A 17,532-nucleotide genomic window follows, 5' to 3' on the forward strand; every position below is an offset into this window, starting at 1 on the left:
TTCCCACTCCCTCCTTGCCTCTCGGAGCAGTGGTCATTCACCTACAGTCTGGATATTTTTTTTCTTCTCCCTCCTAAAGTCCAACAGTGACAATCTTCATGATCTTCGTGACACCCCAGCAAGATTTTTCAGTCTCTTCTTCTTCTTCTTCCAAAAAAAAAAATAAAATAAACTATCTGCGGGAGAGCGGGAAACCGGCCGGGAAGCGGAGCTCACTCCGTCCTCTCACTCCATCCTCTCACTCCGTCCTCTCACTCCATCCTCTCCACCTTGCCCAGGATCTTGCCCTCGTAGGTGGGCAGCAGCGAGCCGTCGTCCGACACCTCCTCGAACACGGCGCCGCACTCAAACTCGTCGCTGGCCTTCTTGAAGTAGAATCTGCAACGGAGGAATCACAAAAAAACAAAACAAAGTTTTAACATCACCGTCATTACGCTCAGTGAAAGTGTAGTATTGCGCCATCATGAGGAGACCGGGGTCATTTTTTTTCTTTTGAGCTGGACTATATCTGCTCTTGTTTGTTTGTGCATAGATTGACTTGAATGTCTCTTGTAAATTACTGTTGTTTATTTTTTGTGTTGTTTTTAGTGCTGCAACAGTGTAGTTTCCCTATTTGGGATCAATAAAGTCCTTCTATTCTATTCTGTTCTACTCTATTCACCGTCAATGTCACACAATCCTGTTTCTCCAGCAGGAGAAAGGAACTCGCTGGTCAAGTATGATGCCAGAATTTTAGCACACACTTTGTCTGATCTGTGTGGTATTCAGAGCAACAATCATCAACGTTAGCAAATCAAGTCATGTTTAGGAGGCAAAGAAGGCAGTTTGCAGATCTGTTGGCTGTTTGAATTATTTGGGCCGTCAGTGCATATTGCAACTCTTTCCACCTTACAGAGCTAAAAACAGAAGAAACAAACACCGACATCCCAACGGCGACGGCTCTGCCAGTGGCGACACACTGCAGCCTGGTGTCTGGCTGGGCCTTGGTGTTAGCTCGCTGCTAACCCACGCACGACATCACGACCTGTGTGCTTCCCCGAGCGCAAGGACCTCTTTCCCCAGCTGGCCCCTCCCCCTTCTCCCCGCTGATGATGTGAGGTTGCAGTGTTGTGCTGCTGAGGGATCAGGGGCCACCGTGTTCACCCTGTTAACCAAGGGTGAAGCTTCAGCTGCCAAAGGGTCTAACAAGTTTTCTTGCCCTCCTCCTCCTCCTCCTCCTCCTTCTTCCTCCTCCTCCTGACAACCTCTTGCACACTTGCATGCACGGGCCTTTCACGCAGTCTTCAACCCAATTTCATAATGATGGGGACAAAGGAAAGAACAAAGTGGAGGAGGAGGAGGAGGAGGAGGAGGAAGGAGCCAGGACATCGTGTCCTTCAGTGCCCCTGTGGACTGGCTTGACCTCACTGGGCGCTATAGGAAGGGTAGCCGTGTGTGCGTGTGTGTGTGTGTGTGTGTGTGTGCGCACGCTAAAAATGACTTCACTGGGCCATTAATGATGCAACCCCCCACCTCAACCCTGCTTCCTTCGCCACTCTAGAGGAAGAGACAGCAGCAGGGGTGGACTGGTTGGTTCAGAGTGAATGTATGTGTGTGTGTGTGTGTGTGTGTGTGTGTGTGTGTGTGTGGGGGGGGTCTCACTCATTAACTATGTCATGGAAAAATGCCTCAGCTTTTTTTTTTTTTTTCCCCTCGCTCCACGTGTGGGGCGGCTGGAATGCGGCTGCATGTTTGCGAGCATTTGTTTCTAATGAGGCGGCGGTCCGACACGGCATCGTGTTGGGAAGAGTTCAGACTTTTGACTCGGCGAAACAAAACAAACAAACAAACAAGCAAGCAAAAAAACAAGAGAACAAAGTGGCACGCGAGCTAATCAGCGGCGTCGGTGGCGAACAATGGGACTGAAAAGGGGAAGCGAGAAGGACAACGAGGCCGATAGCCGCTTCTTCTTCTTCTTCTTCTTCTTCTTTTTCTTTCCTGTCTGGAGGAGTCGCACCGCTGAAGGAAATAAAAATAAAATCTTCAAAGAGGGAGAGAGAGGGAGAGAGAGAGAGAGGCTGAATTTCCACTGGAACTGTGTTTTATGTGGCTAAATGTGCCTCCCCCCCTACTCTCCCCTCCTCCCCCGTCGCTGACATCTGGCACCAATATCGTCTGGCAGCAGCGGCAGCAGCAGCAGCAGCAGCGCTGTTCTTTGTTGAACCGCTGCCATGTTGCAATGACCCAACACCACACATTCTCCGGCTGCTATTAAAGTGCCGCGCCACTCACTATCTCTCTCTCTCTCTCTCTCTCTCTCTCTCTCTCTCCCCCCTCCACCCTCTTCCAAGAGAGAAAAAAAAAGGACAAAACTCAAAGTCATTGCTGATGGTGCGACAGGAGCAGCGACGCCGAGCCGGCAGGGTTTGGAGGGGGGCTGGGGGGGGTGGGGGGCAGAGGGACAGAGGGACAGATGTCAGCGAGCGTTCCGAGCACATCTGGACTCCAGGACAACTCGGCTCCTCTACGTTTGTTTGCTCCCCTCCCTCTCTTTTTCTTTCTTTTTTTTTTTCTCTCTTTCCTCCCCCTACTAATCCTGCCGGATGCCTGTAATTATTAACCCCGCTCCGCCCGGGCCAGGGCTTATCGCAGCGGCGGCCAGCGATAAGACGTTTGATCTCTTTCACCGTGTTCTTTTTTTTTTTTTATTACTACCATTATTATTATTGAACTGGTCAACGCGCAGCAGTCAAAAGGAAACGACCCGGCTTTGAAAAAACAGAACAAGCGAAAAAAAAAAAAAAAAAAAAACAACGAAAAAAACCCCTGCCGTTTAACAATCGGCCTTTTTCCCTCTCTCTCTCTCTTTTTTTTCAGAAATATCCATAAAACGATTACAACTTGTGTAAACAGCGCGCGCGGCCGGCACAAGCGCACGCACACATCATAGCGAGGAGGGTGGGGGGTGGTGGTGGTGGTGGGGGGGTGGAGGAGGGGCTGATAGCATCAGTGAAGAATTTGCACGCTGGCCATTTGTGTCGAGTCTTTGTTGGTTGAAATGAAAGGGGGGCCGGGGCTTCAAAGCCGTGTGTATTAAGTGTGCCTTAGCATGGAAATCAATACCAGATGGGAGCCAAATCGCTGCAGTTCAAAACTCTGCCGCTAACCCCCCCCCCCACCCCGCCAACCCCAACCCTCTGCCGCCCCCCTCACTCGCTCGCTCCTTTTCCTTTTCAGCCGCACTTCGGCACGTCGACTCGCAGAAACACAACAAGGCGGCAGCGGCGGCTTGAAAACGCGAGGTCACGCCGAGCACAGAGCTCAAAAAAAAGGGAAGAAATCCACCACGAGGCGGCCGCCGCCGTTTTTGGCAGCTCGCAACACAAAACTCCAATTTATTCTAAAGTGTTTGCATGTGGATGCAGATTTTCTTTTCGGTTTTTTCCCCCCCACCCTCCCTTGGCACTTGCAGGTGGAGCTCTTCCTGTTTTTTTCCCACCACACACACAAGAAACCAGGACCAGTGGAAAGGAGGCTCACGTACTGTTCAAAATCTTTTGGTACGACGCCAACTTTCAGATTGGTTCCAGAACAATATATATATATTTTTTGCGACTGACCACATGTTTGAAAAACCAATTTGAACAACAACAACTACAACAACAACAACAACAACACACTGCCAGTGACAGCACAGACACTCAGATCAGGATTTCCTCCCATCGCCGAGCGACATCCTCGGCACAAATGTTGCTGTTTTTGCTTTGTTTCAATCCACCAGAGCATCTTCACTTTCTGTTGTCCGGATAAACGGATTTGAAGCACTGAACTGAGCTACAGCAAATCCAGTCTGTTGGTCCAGAGAGAGGCCTGAACTTCACATTAAGAGAATACACACACACCTGTAGTTGCCCTTCTTGCGAAGCTGCTCCTTGAAGTGGCCCAGGGTGAGGCTGTGGCTCTTCATGCTCCTCCGGTAGGGGATCTCCTCGCCGCAGAAGAAATACGTCACCACCGTCTCGCTGCCGCCGCCGCTGCCGCCACTGCCGCTGCCGCCACTGCCGCTGCCGCTGTTGCTGCTGCTGCTGCTGCACGCTCCGTGGCTCCCTGCGCCTTTTCTCATCCTGGAAGGAGGACAGACGGGGAGAGTGAGTGTGCTGGAACGAGCAAAGAAACCTTGTGACAGTTTCGAAACTTTTAGAAAAAAAGGCGGAAACACAGAAGAGAGACCAACAAAAAGCAAAAAGCCGAGTGGAAACACACGCTAGTAGAACTGCGACTGAGGACTAAGGAGCAGGAAGTGAGAGAATGACCCAGTGCCATTGGTGAAAGTGTGTGTGTGTGAGTGTGTGTGCGTTCTTTTTTTGTGTGCATGGAGACGGGGCACAGTTTTATCAGCTCCCCTTCAGCGATGTCCAAGTCTTTGTAGGAGCACTTCAGAGGAGCGCCCCCCCCCCCTCTCTCTCTCTCTCTCGCCCCAGCTGACTGGCAGCTCACTGAAGGACGGCCAATAAAAATGATACATGTATATGAAAGGGATGTCTCAGTCAGGTGGTGCGGTGACTACACACTCCCACCTCGCAGCGGCAACACACACACACACACACACACACACACACACACACACACACACACACACACACACACACACACACACACACACACACACACACACACACACACACGGAGGCGGCCGGCAAATAAAGAAATAAATAAACCCTTATGCAGCCGGTGGAGGGTCACCGTGTCTTTAGAGGGACTGTGCGTGGGTGCATGTGTGTGTGTGTGTGTGTGTGTGCAGTTGTGTAGGGTTCCCACGTGATCACTCGGAACTCTTCCCCTACGCGTGTGTGTGTGTGTGTGTGTGTGTGTGTGTGTGTGTGTGTGTGTGTGTGTGTGTGTGTATCAAGAGGGAAGAGTTAAAAAGGGGTTGAAGTACTACGGCTGAGAGGAGGAGGAGGAGGAGGTGGAAGAAGGGGGGGGGGGGGGGGTGAGAGGCATCGTACTCTTCTGATTGGAGGCCGGGGCCGCTCGCGACGAGGCGAACGGGGCTGGGATTGGCTACGGACAGGGGGGCGGAGCCCTCACCCTGGACAGGTGCGAGGTGGCTCTTCTCCTGCTGGAGGCCTGAGACCGAGTGCCTGCGACACGACACACACACACACACAGAGACACACACACAGACACACAAAGTCAGACAACTGGGAGGGAGATGAAGGGACAGTTCCAACAAAACTGACATTTTCACCCGTTGTCTATTCGCCGCCGTGTTGACGGAAACCGTCGGGATGTTGCGACTTTGCACCGAGATGCCTTTGGATGTGATTTATTGCTTTGGGAATAAAAACTGACTGATTGAATTGATTTCGAACCCAAACAAATGTTTCAAGGGATGGAGGGAGAGAATTCCATCCAATGCAGAAGGAAAAATACCTACTAATACTCCTGTCATCTTTATAATTGCCAAACCCATTCTAAATGTTTAATCTTGACATGTTTTTTGGCTCAATGGCAGGTTGCCACCATAGCTTTAAGAAGCAAAGCGCCCCCTGCTGTCCCGGAGTGTGTCGCATGAGCTCGATTCCATTACTTTACTTGAAACTCTAGATTAGCAACATCTCCGCTGACACGGCGGTGAGTAGAAAAGGTTCTGAGTCAAGTGTCCCTTTGTCTGCCTACCGTGGCTTGGTGGTCTTGGTGGAGACCTCCTCCAGCCGCCGGCAGGCCTCCTCCAGCTGGGCCAGGGTGTTGGGCGGGGGCAGGGGAGGCATGGCCGGGTCCTGGATGAAGGGCTGGGCCGGCTGGTGGCCGCGCAGGTGGCCGCAGCTGCCGCCGCCGCCCCAGGTGTGCGTCTGGGCCGAGGACGAGCCGCCGAAGGATTTCTTGGCGCTCTGGTTGCTGCAGGAGGAGGAAGAAGAGGAGGAAGAAGAGGGGGAAGAAGAGGCGGAAGTTCAGCGACGAGTCCACCCCCCACGTGAGATGGAATGAATTAAAATACCGAGGGCTCACCTGTGAGGCTTGTGCCTGCCTTGCCGTTTGCTCTCCAGGATCCACTGCAGCACGTTGTGGGTGGGGTCGGTGGTGACGCTGGGGAGCTGGGGGGGGTCGCCGCAGCAACCCTCCGCTGCCACGTCCTCGGCGGCCGAGCGACACGCGCGTCTGGAGAGAGAGCTGGACCTCCTGGGAGAGAAGAAGAAGAAGAAGGTGAGGCTCCAGTTAGATAGATGATAGAAATGGGGAGAATAAAAGGAAGCTGAAGAAGAGCTGATGAGGTGGCACTGACCCCAGGCCGCTGTCGGTGGACACGGCGCCGCACATCTCGCGGCCCAGGCTGCGGCTGCGCTGGTACGGCGGGCACTCGGCGCCGCACAGGCCGCGCACCCGCAGCGCCGCCTCGCGCTCGATCTGCTCCGTGGTCTTGGGCGCGGCGTGGTGGTGCACGTAGTGGTGGTGGACGTGGTGGGCGCCCTGCCTGCTGAGCAGCGCCGCTGACCCGGGCGGGACGCAGGAGCGGGCCGGGGACAGGGCCGGGGCCGGGGGCGTCCCGCCTGTCCGGACGTGGCCCCTGATGATGCCGCAGCCCGGCCGGGGGAGGGGCCGACGCTCCGGGGAGCCCGAGCGGGGCGAGTGGCGGGCAACGGCGGGCGACTGGCAGCCGGGGGTCTTGAGTACGCGGGAGAGGTGCTCGTCCAGGATGGCCTGGGGGTCCTCGTCGGACGGCGGGGACAGCAGGGACAGCTGAGTGGGGATGGTGGCGGCGGCGGTGGGGAGCTCCAGGTCGTCTCTCTCCTCCTCCTGGTTTCACCAACGACAGTCGTTACTCAGAAGGGCTTTTTTAACTCGCGACTGAGCCCCAGCGATCAGACCGGCTCTGGAGCACAGCAGGTGCTCGCAGGCGAACCACCCGATTGTAACTGCAATGTTTTTTCTTCATTATCATTATAGTTCTGCTGCCATTTTCCGCTTCAATTTGACCTTCTAAACATACTCCAAGGTCACCAAATTTTGCATGCCAGAAATGAACTGAATTTGCACAATTGCGCCCCCTAGAAACACTTAAAACGCCACAGCTCCCTCTAGGAAGGTCGTAGAGACATGAAACAAAAACCCACGCATTGCACCAATCCAAACCTAATTTTCATCAATTCTGACCTTTGACCCCTGACAAACCAGAAGTGAGCTATTTCCACTTGTTTATTATTATTATTGTCATTAACGTTATTATTATTAATATTAATATTATTTCAAAAACACACTTTCTGGCTGCAACAAGCGGGCGTACGCACCTCCTGGATCTGCTGCAGCCGCTCCTCCAGGCAGCTCAGCGTGTCCTGCTGCCTCTTCAGGCTCTCCAGGCGCGAGATGAGCTGCGCCGCAAACTCCTCGGGCTTCAGCAGTACCATCTCTTTGGGGGGCCGGCGGGTACGCTAAGGGTGAGGGAGGGAGAGAAACCAGAGGGGACGCAGGTGAGTCACCCTATCATGTTGGGGGCCCGTTTACACCAAGTAACCGAAACCAAATCCACTCCACCCTTCCTACACATCATGTTCCTCGAAATTACTCCCATAGTTTGGTCGCATCGGTCGGGACCTCCGTCCAGAACCGCCCCCCCCTGCACCGCTCCTCCACCCCTCCCACCTCCGTCATCGTCATCGTCATCATCAGCGGGCCTCTCCAAAGTCAGCTCACTTCAAAGGCCCTTTTTTTTTTTACCTCCCCCCCCTCCTGTCAAATATCAAACACTCAGTGGGGGGAGAATAGAAAGGTGGATGGAGGGATGGATGGATGGATGGGTAGATGGGAAGCAGTGGCTTTACATCTTGGAATAAAAGCCACATATCAACAGGGGGTGGAAGAGAACTCCAGCGAGCGAGGGAAGGACGAGGGATTTAAAGAAGGGGGGGGGGAGGAGGCGGCAGAAGTTGAGATGAAGAGATGTGTGCTCACGGGAGGGCGGAGGGAAAAGGAAGAAGAAGAAAAAATGGGCGGCGGGGGTGACAGGAAGGAGGGGTTGGAGGAACGAGATAAAGGTGGCGAAAAAAGGGGGACGGAAGATCAGAAAGGTTGGGCTAATTTATCCCCCCCTCCTCCCCTCCATCCCTCCATCACTCCATCCCGTCACACGCTGGGCACCTTTGAGGTGCACGACTGCGGTGACGGTACCAGGATGTGCGTGCCGGCGTACACATCTTAAATATTTTAATATAATTTTTTTTCCTTCACCCTCCCAATCCTGGGCTTTCTTGATATTTCTCTCTCGCTCTCTTTTTTAATTGTCTTTTCTGGTGCCTTTGTAGCAGAGATGAAGGGGATAAAAGAGCAAGAAAGAGAGCGAGACGGAGGGGAGCGCCGTCTGATGGAGCCACGGGGCTGATGCACCATGGGAACGAACGGCAGCCGGTGCCAGAAAAAAAAAAAAAATCAGACGGGAAAGCAAAACAAGAAGACGAGCGAAAAAAAAATAAAGCAAAAGCGAGAAAAAAAAAGGGACGGCAGGAGAGGAGGGCCAATCTTTGGATCTTTTCTTCTTTTTTTTCGTTTTTTTTACCGAAGAGACGATTGCCGCTCGTCTCTTCGTGTTCAGAGGCAGCGGTGGGGGGGTGGGGAGGAGGGGGAGGTTAAATCAAGTTTATTTTAATAACTTTTCCCCCTCCACCATCCTGGAAGAAGCTCCACCGCCTCCGTCACATGACGCACTGCTCGTCTTCCTTAACATCCCTCACTTTTAGTAGAGTGAGAAGGGGGGGTGTATTTGTGTGTGTGTGTGTGGGGGGCGGGGCCAGGAAGGGTGGGGGGGAGGGCGCTCTGTTGGAAGTTGTCACTTCCTCCGTGCGTTTGCTTCATTCATCCTCCGATCAAAGCGCAACGTGAACATGCACGTGTGTGTGTGTGTGTGTGTGTGTGTGTGTGTGTGTGTGTGTGAGAGAGTGCGTGCACGTCTGGGTAACTGTGTGTTTTTGTTTGGGGTGGGTGGGGGTGGGGGGGAGGGGCTGATTTCAGGACCCTGGGGACCAGGCGGCAGAGATCTTCCTCATCCCTTCCTATTCTCCAAATTTACGGCATCCACTGGGAAGCGTGTGTGTGTGTGTGTGTGTGTGTGTGTGTGTGTGTGTGTGTGTGTGTGTGGAGACCCTCACCATCTTCCCCCAGACTTCAAGGAACCCTAATATGGGGTGTGTAGGTGACACCAAAGTTAGCTGGGGGGATGAAGGGGGGATTTGTTTGTGTGAGCAGTGAGTGTATGTTTGCATATGCATCTGTGTGTGTGTGTGTGTGTGTGTGTGTGTGTGTGTGTGTGTGTGTGTGTGTGTGTGTGTGGGAGGCTGGGTGGGTGTTTCCATGTAAAGCCCTCAGATCTCTGCCGGTGTTGTTGAACTGAGAAGACAGTTTGTGCCGCACTGGAAGCGCGACCCCGGTGTTCAGAGAGGGGGTCTCCGGTCAAAAGCGTGAGTCACGAGTGTGAGTGTGAGTGTGAGTGCGTGCGTGCATGCATGCGAGCGAGACACTCACAGGGAAAGCCGGCAGGGCCACCTGGCTGTTCATCCGCACGTTGCGCTGCATCTCCCGCTGCAGATGCTTCTTGGTGGGCAGCTTGTGGGGAGGAACGCCGTCGCTGGAGGAGGAGAGGCGAGCAGAGATATCACGAAAGGTCAATTATCCAATCGGATGCCAACGTTTAAAGCGGCCGTCCAGGAAGCGGCGCATTAGCCGAGCGGAGAGATCAAGCGGCCGCTCGGACAAGAAGAAAATCTCATTTATTCATTTTCCCGTTCATTTGCGGTCGTCTTCCCTTCATTTTATTCGTCTTTCAAGAACACTGGGAACAAATGGATCTTTCATAGCGACGGTCAGTGGGTCGGACGGCGGCAGCCGCAGCAGCCGCAGCAGCCGCAGCAGCGAAAGGCGGCTATTTTGAAGATTTTAAATACAAAATGCGTTTCACTTATTTCACACTTTTACTGTTTCCCACATAATTCAATGTGTGTTCATGCGTAGTTTTGATGCAGTCAGTGAGAAACTGCAATGTCAACAGTCATGAGAATGAAAGAAAAGACATTCAATTCAGAGGGTGAGTCCAAACTCTTGACTGCTAGTGTGCATGAATAGGAATGAACTTTTTGCCCAAACACACAGAGGCCATCAGGGCAGCATCAGCAGCTCGTGCCTCTCGTAAGACAGCGGCCAGGGGTTCAAACCAATGTGTGTGTGGGGGGGGGTGGTGTAGGCTGAAGCTGGTAGCCAACAAGAAGCATATTTGAAAAAAAAACAAACAAACAAAAAAAAACTTCACACCAGAACCCCCCCCCCCCCCCCTCCATATCAACGCTAAGCGGCAGCTTCCCGGTGACCTAGCCTAAACTGAGGAGCACTACCGCCGCCCCCTCCCACTTGTGCTTTGAAATGCCACAGTCATGCGCATAAGCAACAATTCCGACGCGCCCCCCCCACCCCCCCACTTCCCCCGCCCAATCTTCATTTGGCAAGCGCTGCCGCAGCCAGCCTCTGATCTCCGCACATCAAAAGGCTGGTTTGTAAGATAAGGTAATGTTTGAAGTCTGCGCAGCTGCATTCCCCAGCGTCCAAGCAAATCCATAAATAAGATATAAGCAAAAATCCCCCCTCCCCCACCACCACCACCCCCTTCCACTCCTCCTCCTCCACCACCACTACTCTCTTTCTCTTCCCACCCAACCGAGCAACCAATCCTCTCCCCCCCCCCCCCCTCCTTTTTTTTTTCTATTCTTATCTGAATCAGTAAAACGAGATTCAAATGTTTACGGGCCCTGTTCAACTGACCTGAAGAGATAGCGGCAGATTATTCTGAATCAAGGGCTGCAGAAGTGAAAGGTGGTGTCACTGTTGGTCACTGTTTGCCGAGTCAACTCTGCGACCCTTCGGATCTCTTCTGAAGCGGAGCCGCTTGGAGATGCGGCTCGACGTCGGAAGCGTTAAAAACATAAATGAGTAAATCTACGAGTTAAAAAAAAAAAGAAAAAAGAAAAAGCCTTCCCGCGTCAGCCGTCAGTCGGCCGGCTCCTCCGACTTGCGGGCGCCTTTATCTGAGCAAATTCTGCTGCCTCCGTGGCATCGTGGCGGGTGCGAGTTTTGCGCTCGCGCACACGCATCTCGTGGGAAGGAGAACTTCTACCTGAACTGCACTTGGCCTTGAGCTGTGCACCGCGCCGCCACTTCAAAGTGCCTTGTCACTTGAGAGACACATGATTACGCCACGTAATCCTTCAGAAGAACGAGGCTCAAGGCACGTACGCAGATAAGTGCGAACCACATTTCAGACGGCAGAACTCTCCTTCCCCCCCCCCCCCCCCCCTTCCTCCCTGTTCCTCCGATTGTTACTCCACAGGGAAGCGACAAACGGTTTGATAGGAGGAACTTTTGCGTCTTTTTTTTTTTGTGACTCGAGGCGTTTATAAAAACAAAAACGCAAGATGTCTGTCATATACAGAGCGGGTTTGTCCTCCTGTGGCAGAAAAAGGTAAAGAAGCCTCTATTCATTCCCTCACAAGTCAGGGACGACGAAGTCTTTGCGCTTGTTGAGGCCGCTGCTAATCTTCTCCTCCACCGTCAACGCACCCGACAATTGCTTTCCCGCATTTTTTTTCCACTTACATGCTGCCGTCGGTCACCGACATGGCGTCGTCGGTCAGCGCGTCGCTGGACACCTCGCTGTCGTTGGTGCTGCTGACGGGGGCCAGGGAGCCCACGTGACAGGCGGTGAAGGCATCTCTCTTGTACGACCTGAGGAGATGAGAGCGGCGGGAACTTCAGTCAGAGGGCTTGGACGCTTGCCAACAGGTTAACTGTGCAGTAGGTGGGTGTGTTTTGAAAAATGCATCAATGAACGGCTCATGAGGTTTACCGTGTCAGCAACAGGTGATTTTTTTTAAAAAAAATTTTTATCATTGTCGTTCAAGCCCTTTTGACCCAGACCTGGCAGCTACGGACGTTAACAAATAATCGATTATCAATTAATTGTCGATTAAGAATTTAATTGAGTAAATCAAATTAGTCGCATAACATTTTTTTTTTTTTTTTACACGGGTAGTTGTGATGGTCATAGAATGACTAGAACAAGTTCATTTTAAACAACTTAAAAAAAAAAAAGTTGGAACGTGACCCATTAGAAGTCAACTTTAAGTGTTTTTCCTGTTCTCTAATGTAACGATGGGTCACTTTGGACCCACAAATTAAAGGGTTAAATAATGTCTTCCTTACACATTTTTCATTGCGACATTTAGGTTCTCAGAAAAAAAAATCGCCCCTTATCACTTAATGTTCCTCGATCAATAAGGTCAATCAACTAACGATTAATGAATTAATCAATCATTTGCATCCCTACTGGCAACCTCCCCCTCCCCCCTTTCCGTTCCCCGCAAATACACAGGTGCATCTACAACACCCCCCACCCCCGTTTCTTCTCAAACGCTCCCAGACTTTTCCATTTCTGTCTTTCCATTTCTCCGCGTTCACCTGCTGTCGATCAAGAATTCTTGCTAGGCGGAAAAAAACAAAAAACAAAGAGTTTCAAGCACAGTTACCAAAGAAATGTTGGGGAGCAGAGAGGAAGCACAAGCGAGGATGTGAAAAGTCAGGAGAAAGAAAGTCAGGATTTGAGAGTCGGGTGGGGGGGCTTCAAGAAGAGAAACCCAGCGGGACTGAAGCCGACCCCCGCCACCCCCAAAAACTCCAGGCTGACCTTCAGAGTCAGGTACTTAACACTGCTGCATTCTTCCCTCCCCGGCCCTCGTTTATCCTTTCTCCCACCAGCCTCTCTTTCATGAGGAACACCCCCAGCCACCAGCAGCAGCAGCACCACCAGCACCAGTCAATCACCTCTCCTCCTCCCCTGTCCTCCTTTCCTCTTCACACTCTTTCCCCCTGTCACTTTTTGCGACAGAAGCGTGCCTTAGAGTCCCCGTCCCCACGATTTCAAAGGAGAGGAAAAGAAAAAAAAAAGACAGACGGCAGGAGTTGGGGAGGGGGGGGGGGGTGCCGGCAGAGAGAATCAGAGGAGGACTGACGCAAACAACAGGCGCGGGGTGGGGAGGCGCTCGCTCTGTACTGTAGCTGCTGCCGTTTGAGGCTGCAGGAGAGACGGCAAGAGGGGAAACAGGACCAAGGAGGCGCGGGCAAACCCCCCTCCCCCGACTAAAACTGGGGGATTTTCATGTCAAAAGGGGGGCCGAAGTGACGTCCCAACCACCCCCCCTTCCACTGACTACTGGCACACACTGAATGTCAATGCGTGTTGTGCGGTATTAAGCAGCTGGCAGGTACAGCGAGGAGGGGGGGGGGCATAGCGTGGCGGTGTCATCATCTATTATTTGCCGGCCGGGGCCGGAGCCAGTGGCGCTGTGTGAACTTTTCCCGTTGGAAGACGATCCCTCGTTCTGCTCGACTATTTCAAAGCCCCGGAAATCCAGGGGGAGAGCCGGCAGAGAGCTGCTGCTGCTGCTGCTGCTGCTGCTGCTCGGCAGAGACTGATAAAGTCAGGCTACAAACTTAGAGGTGACCTTATACCCTTTTAGTGTATATAAAAACCCAATGATCCACCACGTCAAAGCAGTTATAATTCACCCGTACATGCATCACAGTTGGACTCTTAACTCATGCAAAGTCAAGAAGATCCTCTCCAGGTTAGAATGAGGAAGACGAGACTCACCTGTATCCTCTCTCCATCATCTCCATCGGCCTCATGGACGCGGTGGCCCTGGACGCCCTGGCCGACAGTCCCACCAGCGCCTTGGCTCTGAAGTCGCAGCTGCTCCACTCCTCCTCCTCGTTCAGCGTGGGCAGATATCCACACACCACCTTCAGGTCGCCCAGCCCGTTGGCGCCGACGTGGCCCGGGTTCTCCCCGCCGGTGCGCACGTACTCGAGGTAAATGTCCGAGGTCAGAAACATCTGGTAGCCGTTCTCCTCCATGTTGGCCTGGATCTCCGTCTGCGCCTGGTCGAACATGGCCGAGTCCAGGTGCTGCCGCTTGATGCTGTCCCGTATGAAGGTCTTGGTCGCCGGCTTGAGCTGCTTGGCCACCACGCCGTTGTTCTCGATGTAGCGCTTGTGGATGGCTTTGGCCACCCGTTGCGTTTTGCCGTCCTTGAGGTCCATTTGCCGGAAGCCGTTGCAGGCAAACCAAAAGTCGAGCGTGTCCACGCACTTCTCCCGCTCCAGGAAGGTCCGAAAGAGGAGCTCGCCGTCCTGGTCGCCCAGCAGCGAGTGCAGGGACTTGGTCCAGCGGGAGAGCGGGGAATCCGGGGAGGCGCTCCCCTCCGGCTCGCCGAGCCCATCCTCGTTCCTCCTGGCCGAGGAGCCCGGGGAGCCCAGCGCGGCAGATCTGGCCACTTCCAGGGAACTCATGGTTGCCGTTTTGCCGGGGTAGCAGGGCGCCTCGCCCTCCTCCCCCGGCACCGGGGGCCGAGGAGCATCTTCTCTGAAACTGCTTGCGATGTGGTCCATCAGCGCCCGGCTCATGGCTCTAAAAGGCAGCAGCACAGCGCACGCGCGTGGCTGTGTGCGTGAGTGTGCGTGTGGATCGCCTCCTCTGAGCTCCTACTGTAATCTCCTCACTCTCTTATGTCAGCAGGGGAGCTTCTCTCGGGCTTCCCGTCTTCTCTCTGAAACACAAAGTATTGATCTAATCAGAACCAGATCCTCCCCAACTTCAAAAGAGGGGAGTTGGATTTGGTGGGGTGAGACTCTGCAGACCCTCACTTTTAGACTTGAGCAGAGGACTGGCTAGATCATAGGAGGGGGGGCGGGGGGCTTCAGGAGAGGAAAATGCGCTGCAGTTAGAATTACGTAAACAGCGTATCCTCCTGTCTCAATTTGGGAACGTGATCCGTGCCGAGCCGTGATGGAGAAGAACGAAAATCGGGTGGAGGGGGGGGAAAAAAAATTGGAATGTAAAGTGATTTCGCACATGCGCTATCGGACGGACCGGCGCCTGGGCGATACCAGCACCGAGTCTAGCTCGCCCAACTTTCCCATAACGTCACAGGGGAAACGGCAACTATAGTAGTGTGCTGATCCGACGCCATCCTAACAAAAATGAGTGACTACTTCCAAAAAAAAAAAAAAAAAAAGACGTACACACACACACACACACACACACACACACACACACACACACACACACACACACACACACACAGTGTCACGGTTACAGCCCGGCTGCCTGCTGCGAGAACGCAGCCACATGTCCCTGTCCTCGCGCCGGTCCAGCTAAACCGAGTCAAAAAAAAAAACAAAAAAAAACGAGTGTCACAGCGGTTTCGGGATAAACTCGGCGGACGCTGCTGCTGCCGCGATCCGTCCCGTTCGCGGAGCTCCAGCCTGCCGCTGAAATTTCTTCCCGCGACCGTGAGACAGACGTTGAGGAATCCGCCAGTGGCAGCGCCACTTTGGGCCACTTTGCTCCAGGAGGAGGAGGAGGAGAAGAGAACCGACCGAGAGGCAGCCGTTTCCCCTCCGACTTCTCTTCACTCCGGTGCCGCCGAAAAACGGAGAAAAACAAGCCACGAGCCACCGTGTGTGTGCGTGTGTGTGTGTGTGTGTGTGTGTGTGTGTGTGTGTGTGTGTGTGTGTGTGTGTGGGACCCTGAACGCCCCAAACGCACGTCAGTGCCGTCGCGCGGGCACCACTGGCGCCTTCGCAATGAAAAAGTGGAGAGAGAGAGAGAGAGAGAGAGAGAAAAAAAACAACCCCGTATTTTATGTCACGTTCACGGCGCAAATCAAAGAAGAAGAAGAAAAAAACCCAAACCCTCTGTGACGTTCAATGCCAAACTAACACCACGGAGTGCGTGTTGAAGGGGGGAAGGAGGAGGAATTCCACAGGAAGAAACGAGCACTTCTTCCAACTTTTCTCAAAAAAAAAGCGGTCAAAGAAGCTAAAACAAGAAAAAGAGAAGAATGTCGGATGAGGAGGGGAAGAGGCAGCGAACGCCACGGGAGAGTTCCGACGCGTTTCTTTTCGTTGCCCTTCTCCTTTAAACGCGAGAGAAAAGCGGACTCGTTTTTTTTTTTTTTTCCTCCCCGCAGAACGCGACTTCAAAGGCGACATCAAAGGGAACTCCAGTGAAGAAGGAGAAGAAGAAGAAGAAGAGGGGGCAGTTCGAGGAGCTCGTGTACAAACTTACCATCGATCCGCCACTTCTCTCTCTCTCTCTCTCTCTCCGCCAGCAACAACTCGGCGCTGCCGTTAAAATCCAAACAGGGGCACACAAAAAAAAAATCGCTTGTAATAATCCACATACAGTCCACATGCAGTCAGTCCCGTTCAGGTTCCACTCGGTTTGTGGGGGTAAAGAGAGAGAGGGGGAGAGAAAATGCACTCGAGAGGAGAAGAAGGAGAAGAAAAAAAAAAGAGCGCTTTCCTCCCTCCTCCCTTTCTCTCCTCCCCACGGTTTCAGGCTGCCATGCCGCACTGTAGGTCTCTCCTGCAGGCGACTCCAGCACCGACTGAGCCAGCCGACAGGCTGCTGGAGCAGCAGCGCACTTCAAAGTCAGGAGCCGACTGCCGGGTCCCGACAGCTGCATAAAGACGAAGAGTGCAGCTCGACGCCGCGGAAATCAAGAGGAGGGGGGGAAAAAAGTACCGGAGATTCCCGGATACGTTTAGCGCTTTTTTTTTCTTTCTATTAAAAGGCTCTTGGTTTTTTCCACTACCGCCTCTTCTTTTTTTTTTCTCCTCGCCGCGTTTGTTAGACTCTTTATCCCCCCGCACATTACCAAGTTGCAGCTACATAGTTTAGGACCTTATCAAAGACAAGCGATCTTGAGCCAACTCCCTCAGGCTTTGGAGCGTCAGAAGTAACTGATCTGCCGCCCCAATAGCATTATCGCTGCAATCCCTGTGTTGCTACATAAACTTTAAAGACGTAGTGGGGAAAGAAACTGCTGTTTTTTTTTTTTTTTTTTTTTAAATAGCAAGATTCCAAAATCGCCTGCACTGACATAATTATCTATCTATCTATCTATCTATCTATCTATCTATCTATCTATCTATCTATCTATCTATCTATATCTTACATATGCAATTATCCATATAGATAGACACATATGTTTCAATATGTATATGTTTAAGTGTGTGTTCAATTATTCAGGGAGGTTCTTATAAGGGATTAAATACATGCAACAAAAAGAAAAAATCACCAACTTGCCCCAAGTGATGAGGTTGTATCAGGATAAAACTAAATGTTTCGATGTCCCTTCAGATAACAACATACTCCATGATGGGAGATGTTGCACCGGGATATCATATTACAGTTGCATTACCACTCCACAGCTCCTACCAGTGGCGGCAAGGGTGCATGGTAGGCACATACAACAGGATTTAAACTTGTGTGCTTACTAACAAGTTGCCCGACACATAATATTGTTGGCTTGTACCTTTTTTCTGGTTTCTGATTGAATGATTGCACTTTGCACGATTTCAAACGGCGAGAATGGTAAAATGAAAATAAAAACAAAATGAGCTGGCAGCCAACACTGACAGACAAGGCATTCTGCTGAATACGTTCTGAGATGGGGC

General features: G+C 52.4%; 1 protein-coding gene across 3 annotated transcripts; it reads right to left on the reverse strand.

Annotated features, from left to right (window-relative positions):
- Positions 1-238: 238 nt before the first annotated feature.
- Positions 239-16,647, reverse strand: LOC142886870 (axin-2-like). Of its 3 annotated transcripts, XM_076024110.1 has the most exons (12): positions 16,139-16,647; positions 13,661-14,615; positions 11,608-11,736; positions 9,490-9,592; positions 7,266-7,406; positions 6,263-6,774; positions 5,989-6,159; positions 5,659-5,877; positions 4,986-5,120; positions 4,074-4,103; positions 3,882-4,037; positions 239-378 (listed from the first exon to the last, which is right to left on the reverse strand). In XM_076024110.1, the coding sequence occupies exons 2-12, from the start codon at positions 14,470-14,472 to the stop codon at positions 252-254; spliced, it is 2,535 nt and encodes an 844-aa protein (XP_075880225.1). In that variant the 5' UTR covers positions 14,473-14,615; positions 16,139-16,647; the 3' UTR covers positions 239-251. The 3 variants fall into 3 exon arrangements, with proteins under 3 accessions (XP_075880225.1, XP_075880223.1, XP_075880224.1); XM_076024108.1 differs by having other exon boundaries at positions 3,882-4,103; XM_076024109.1 differs by lacking the exon at positions 16,139-16,647 and adding an exon at positions 14,713-15,090 and having other exon boundaries at positions 3,882-4,103.
- Positions 16,648-17,532: the final 885 nt, after the last annotated feature.

The sequence above is a fragment of the Nelusetta ayraudi genome, unplaced genomic scaffold (genome assembly GCF_046127955.1).
Source record: "Nelusetta ayraudi isolate G7.1 ecotype Tasmania unplaced genomic scaffold, CSIRO-AGI_Nayr_v1 ptg000016l, whole genome shotgun sequence".
In the NCBI taxonomy this organism is placed as follows: domain Eukaryota; kingdom Metazoa; phylum Chordata; class Actinopteri; order Tetraodontiformes; family Monacanthidae; genus Nelusetta; species Nelusetta ayraudi.

Coding starts and splice junctions, on each gene's coding strand:
- LOC142886870 (XM_076024108.1), bottom strand. CDS start 14,472: ATGAGCCGGGCGCTGATGGACCACATCGCAAGCAGTTTCAGAGAAGAT. Junction 6,775..7,265: donor GGCTGCAGCAGATCCAGGAG/GTGCGTACGCCC, acceptor TGGTGAAACCAG/GAGGAGGAGAGAGACGACCT. Junction 6,160..6,262: donor TCCACCGACAGCGGCCTGGG/GTCAGTGCCACC, acceptor CTTCTCTCCCAG/GAGGTCCAGCTCTCTCTCCA.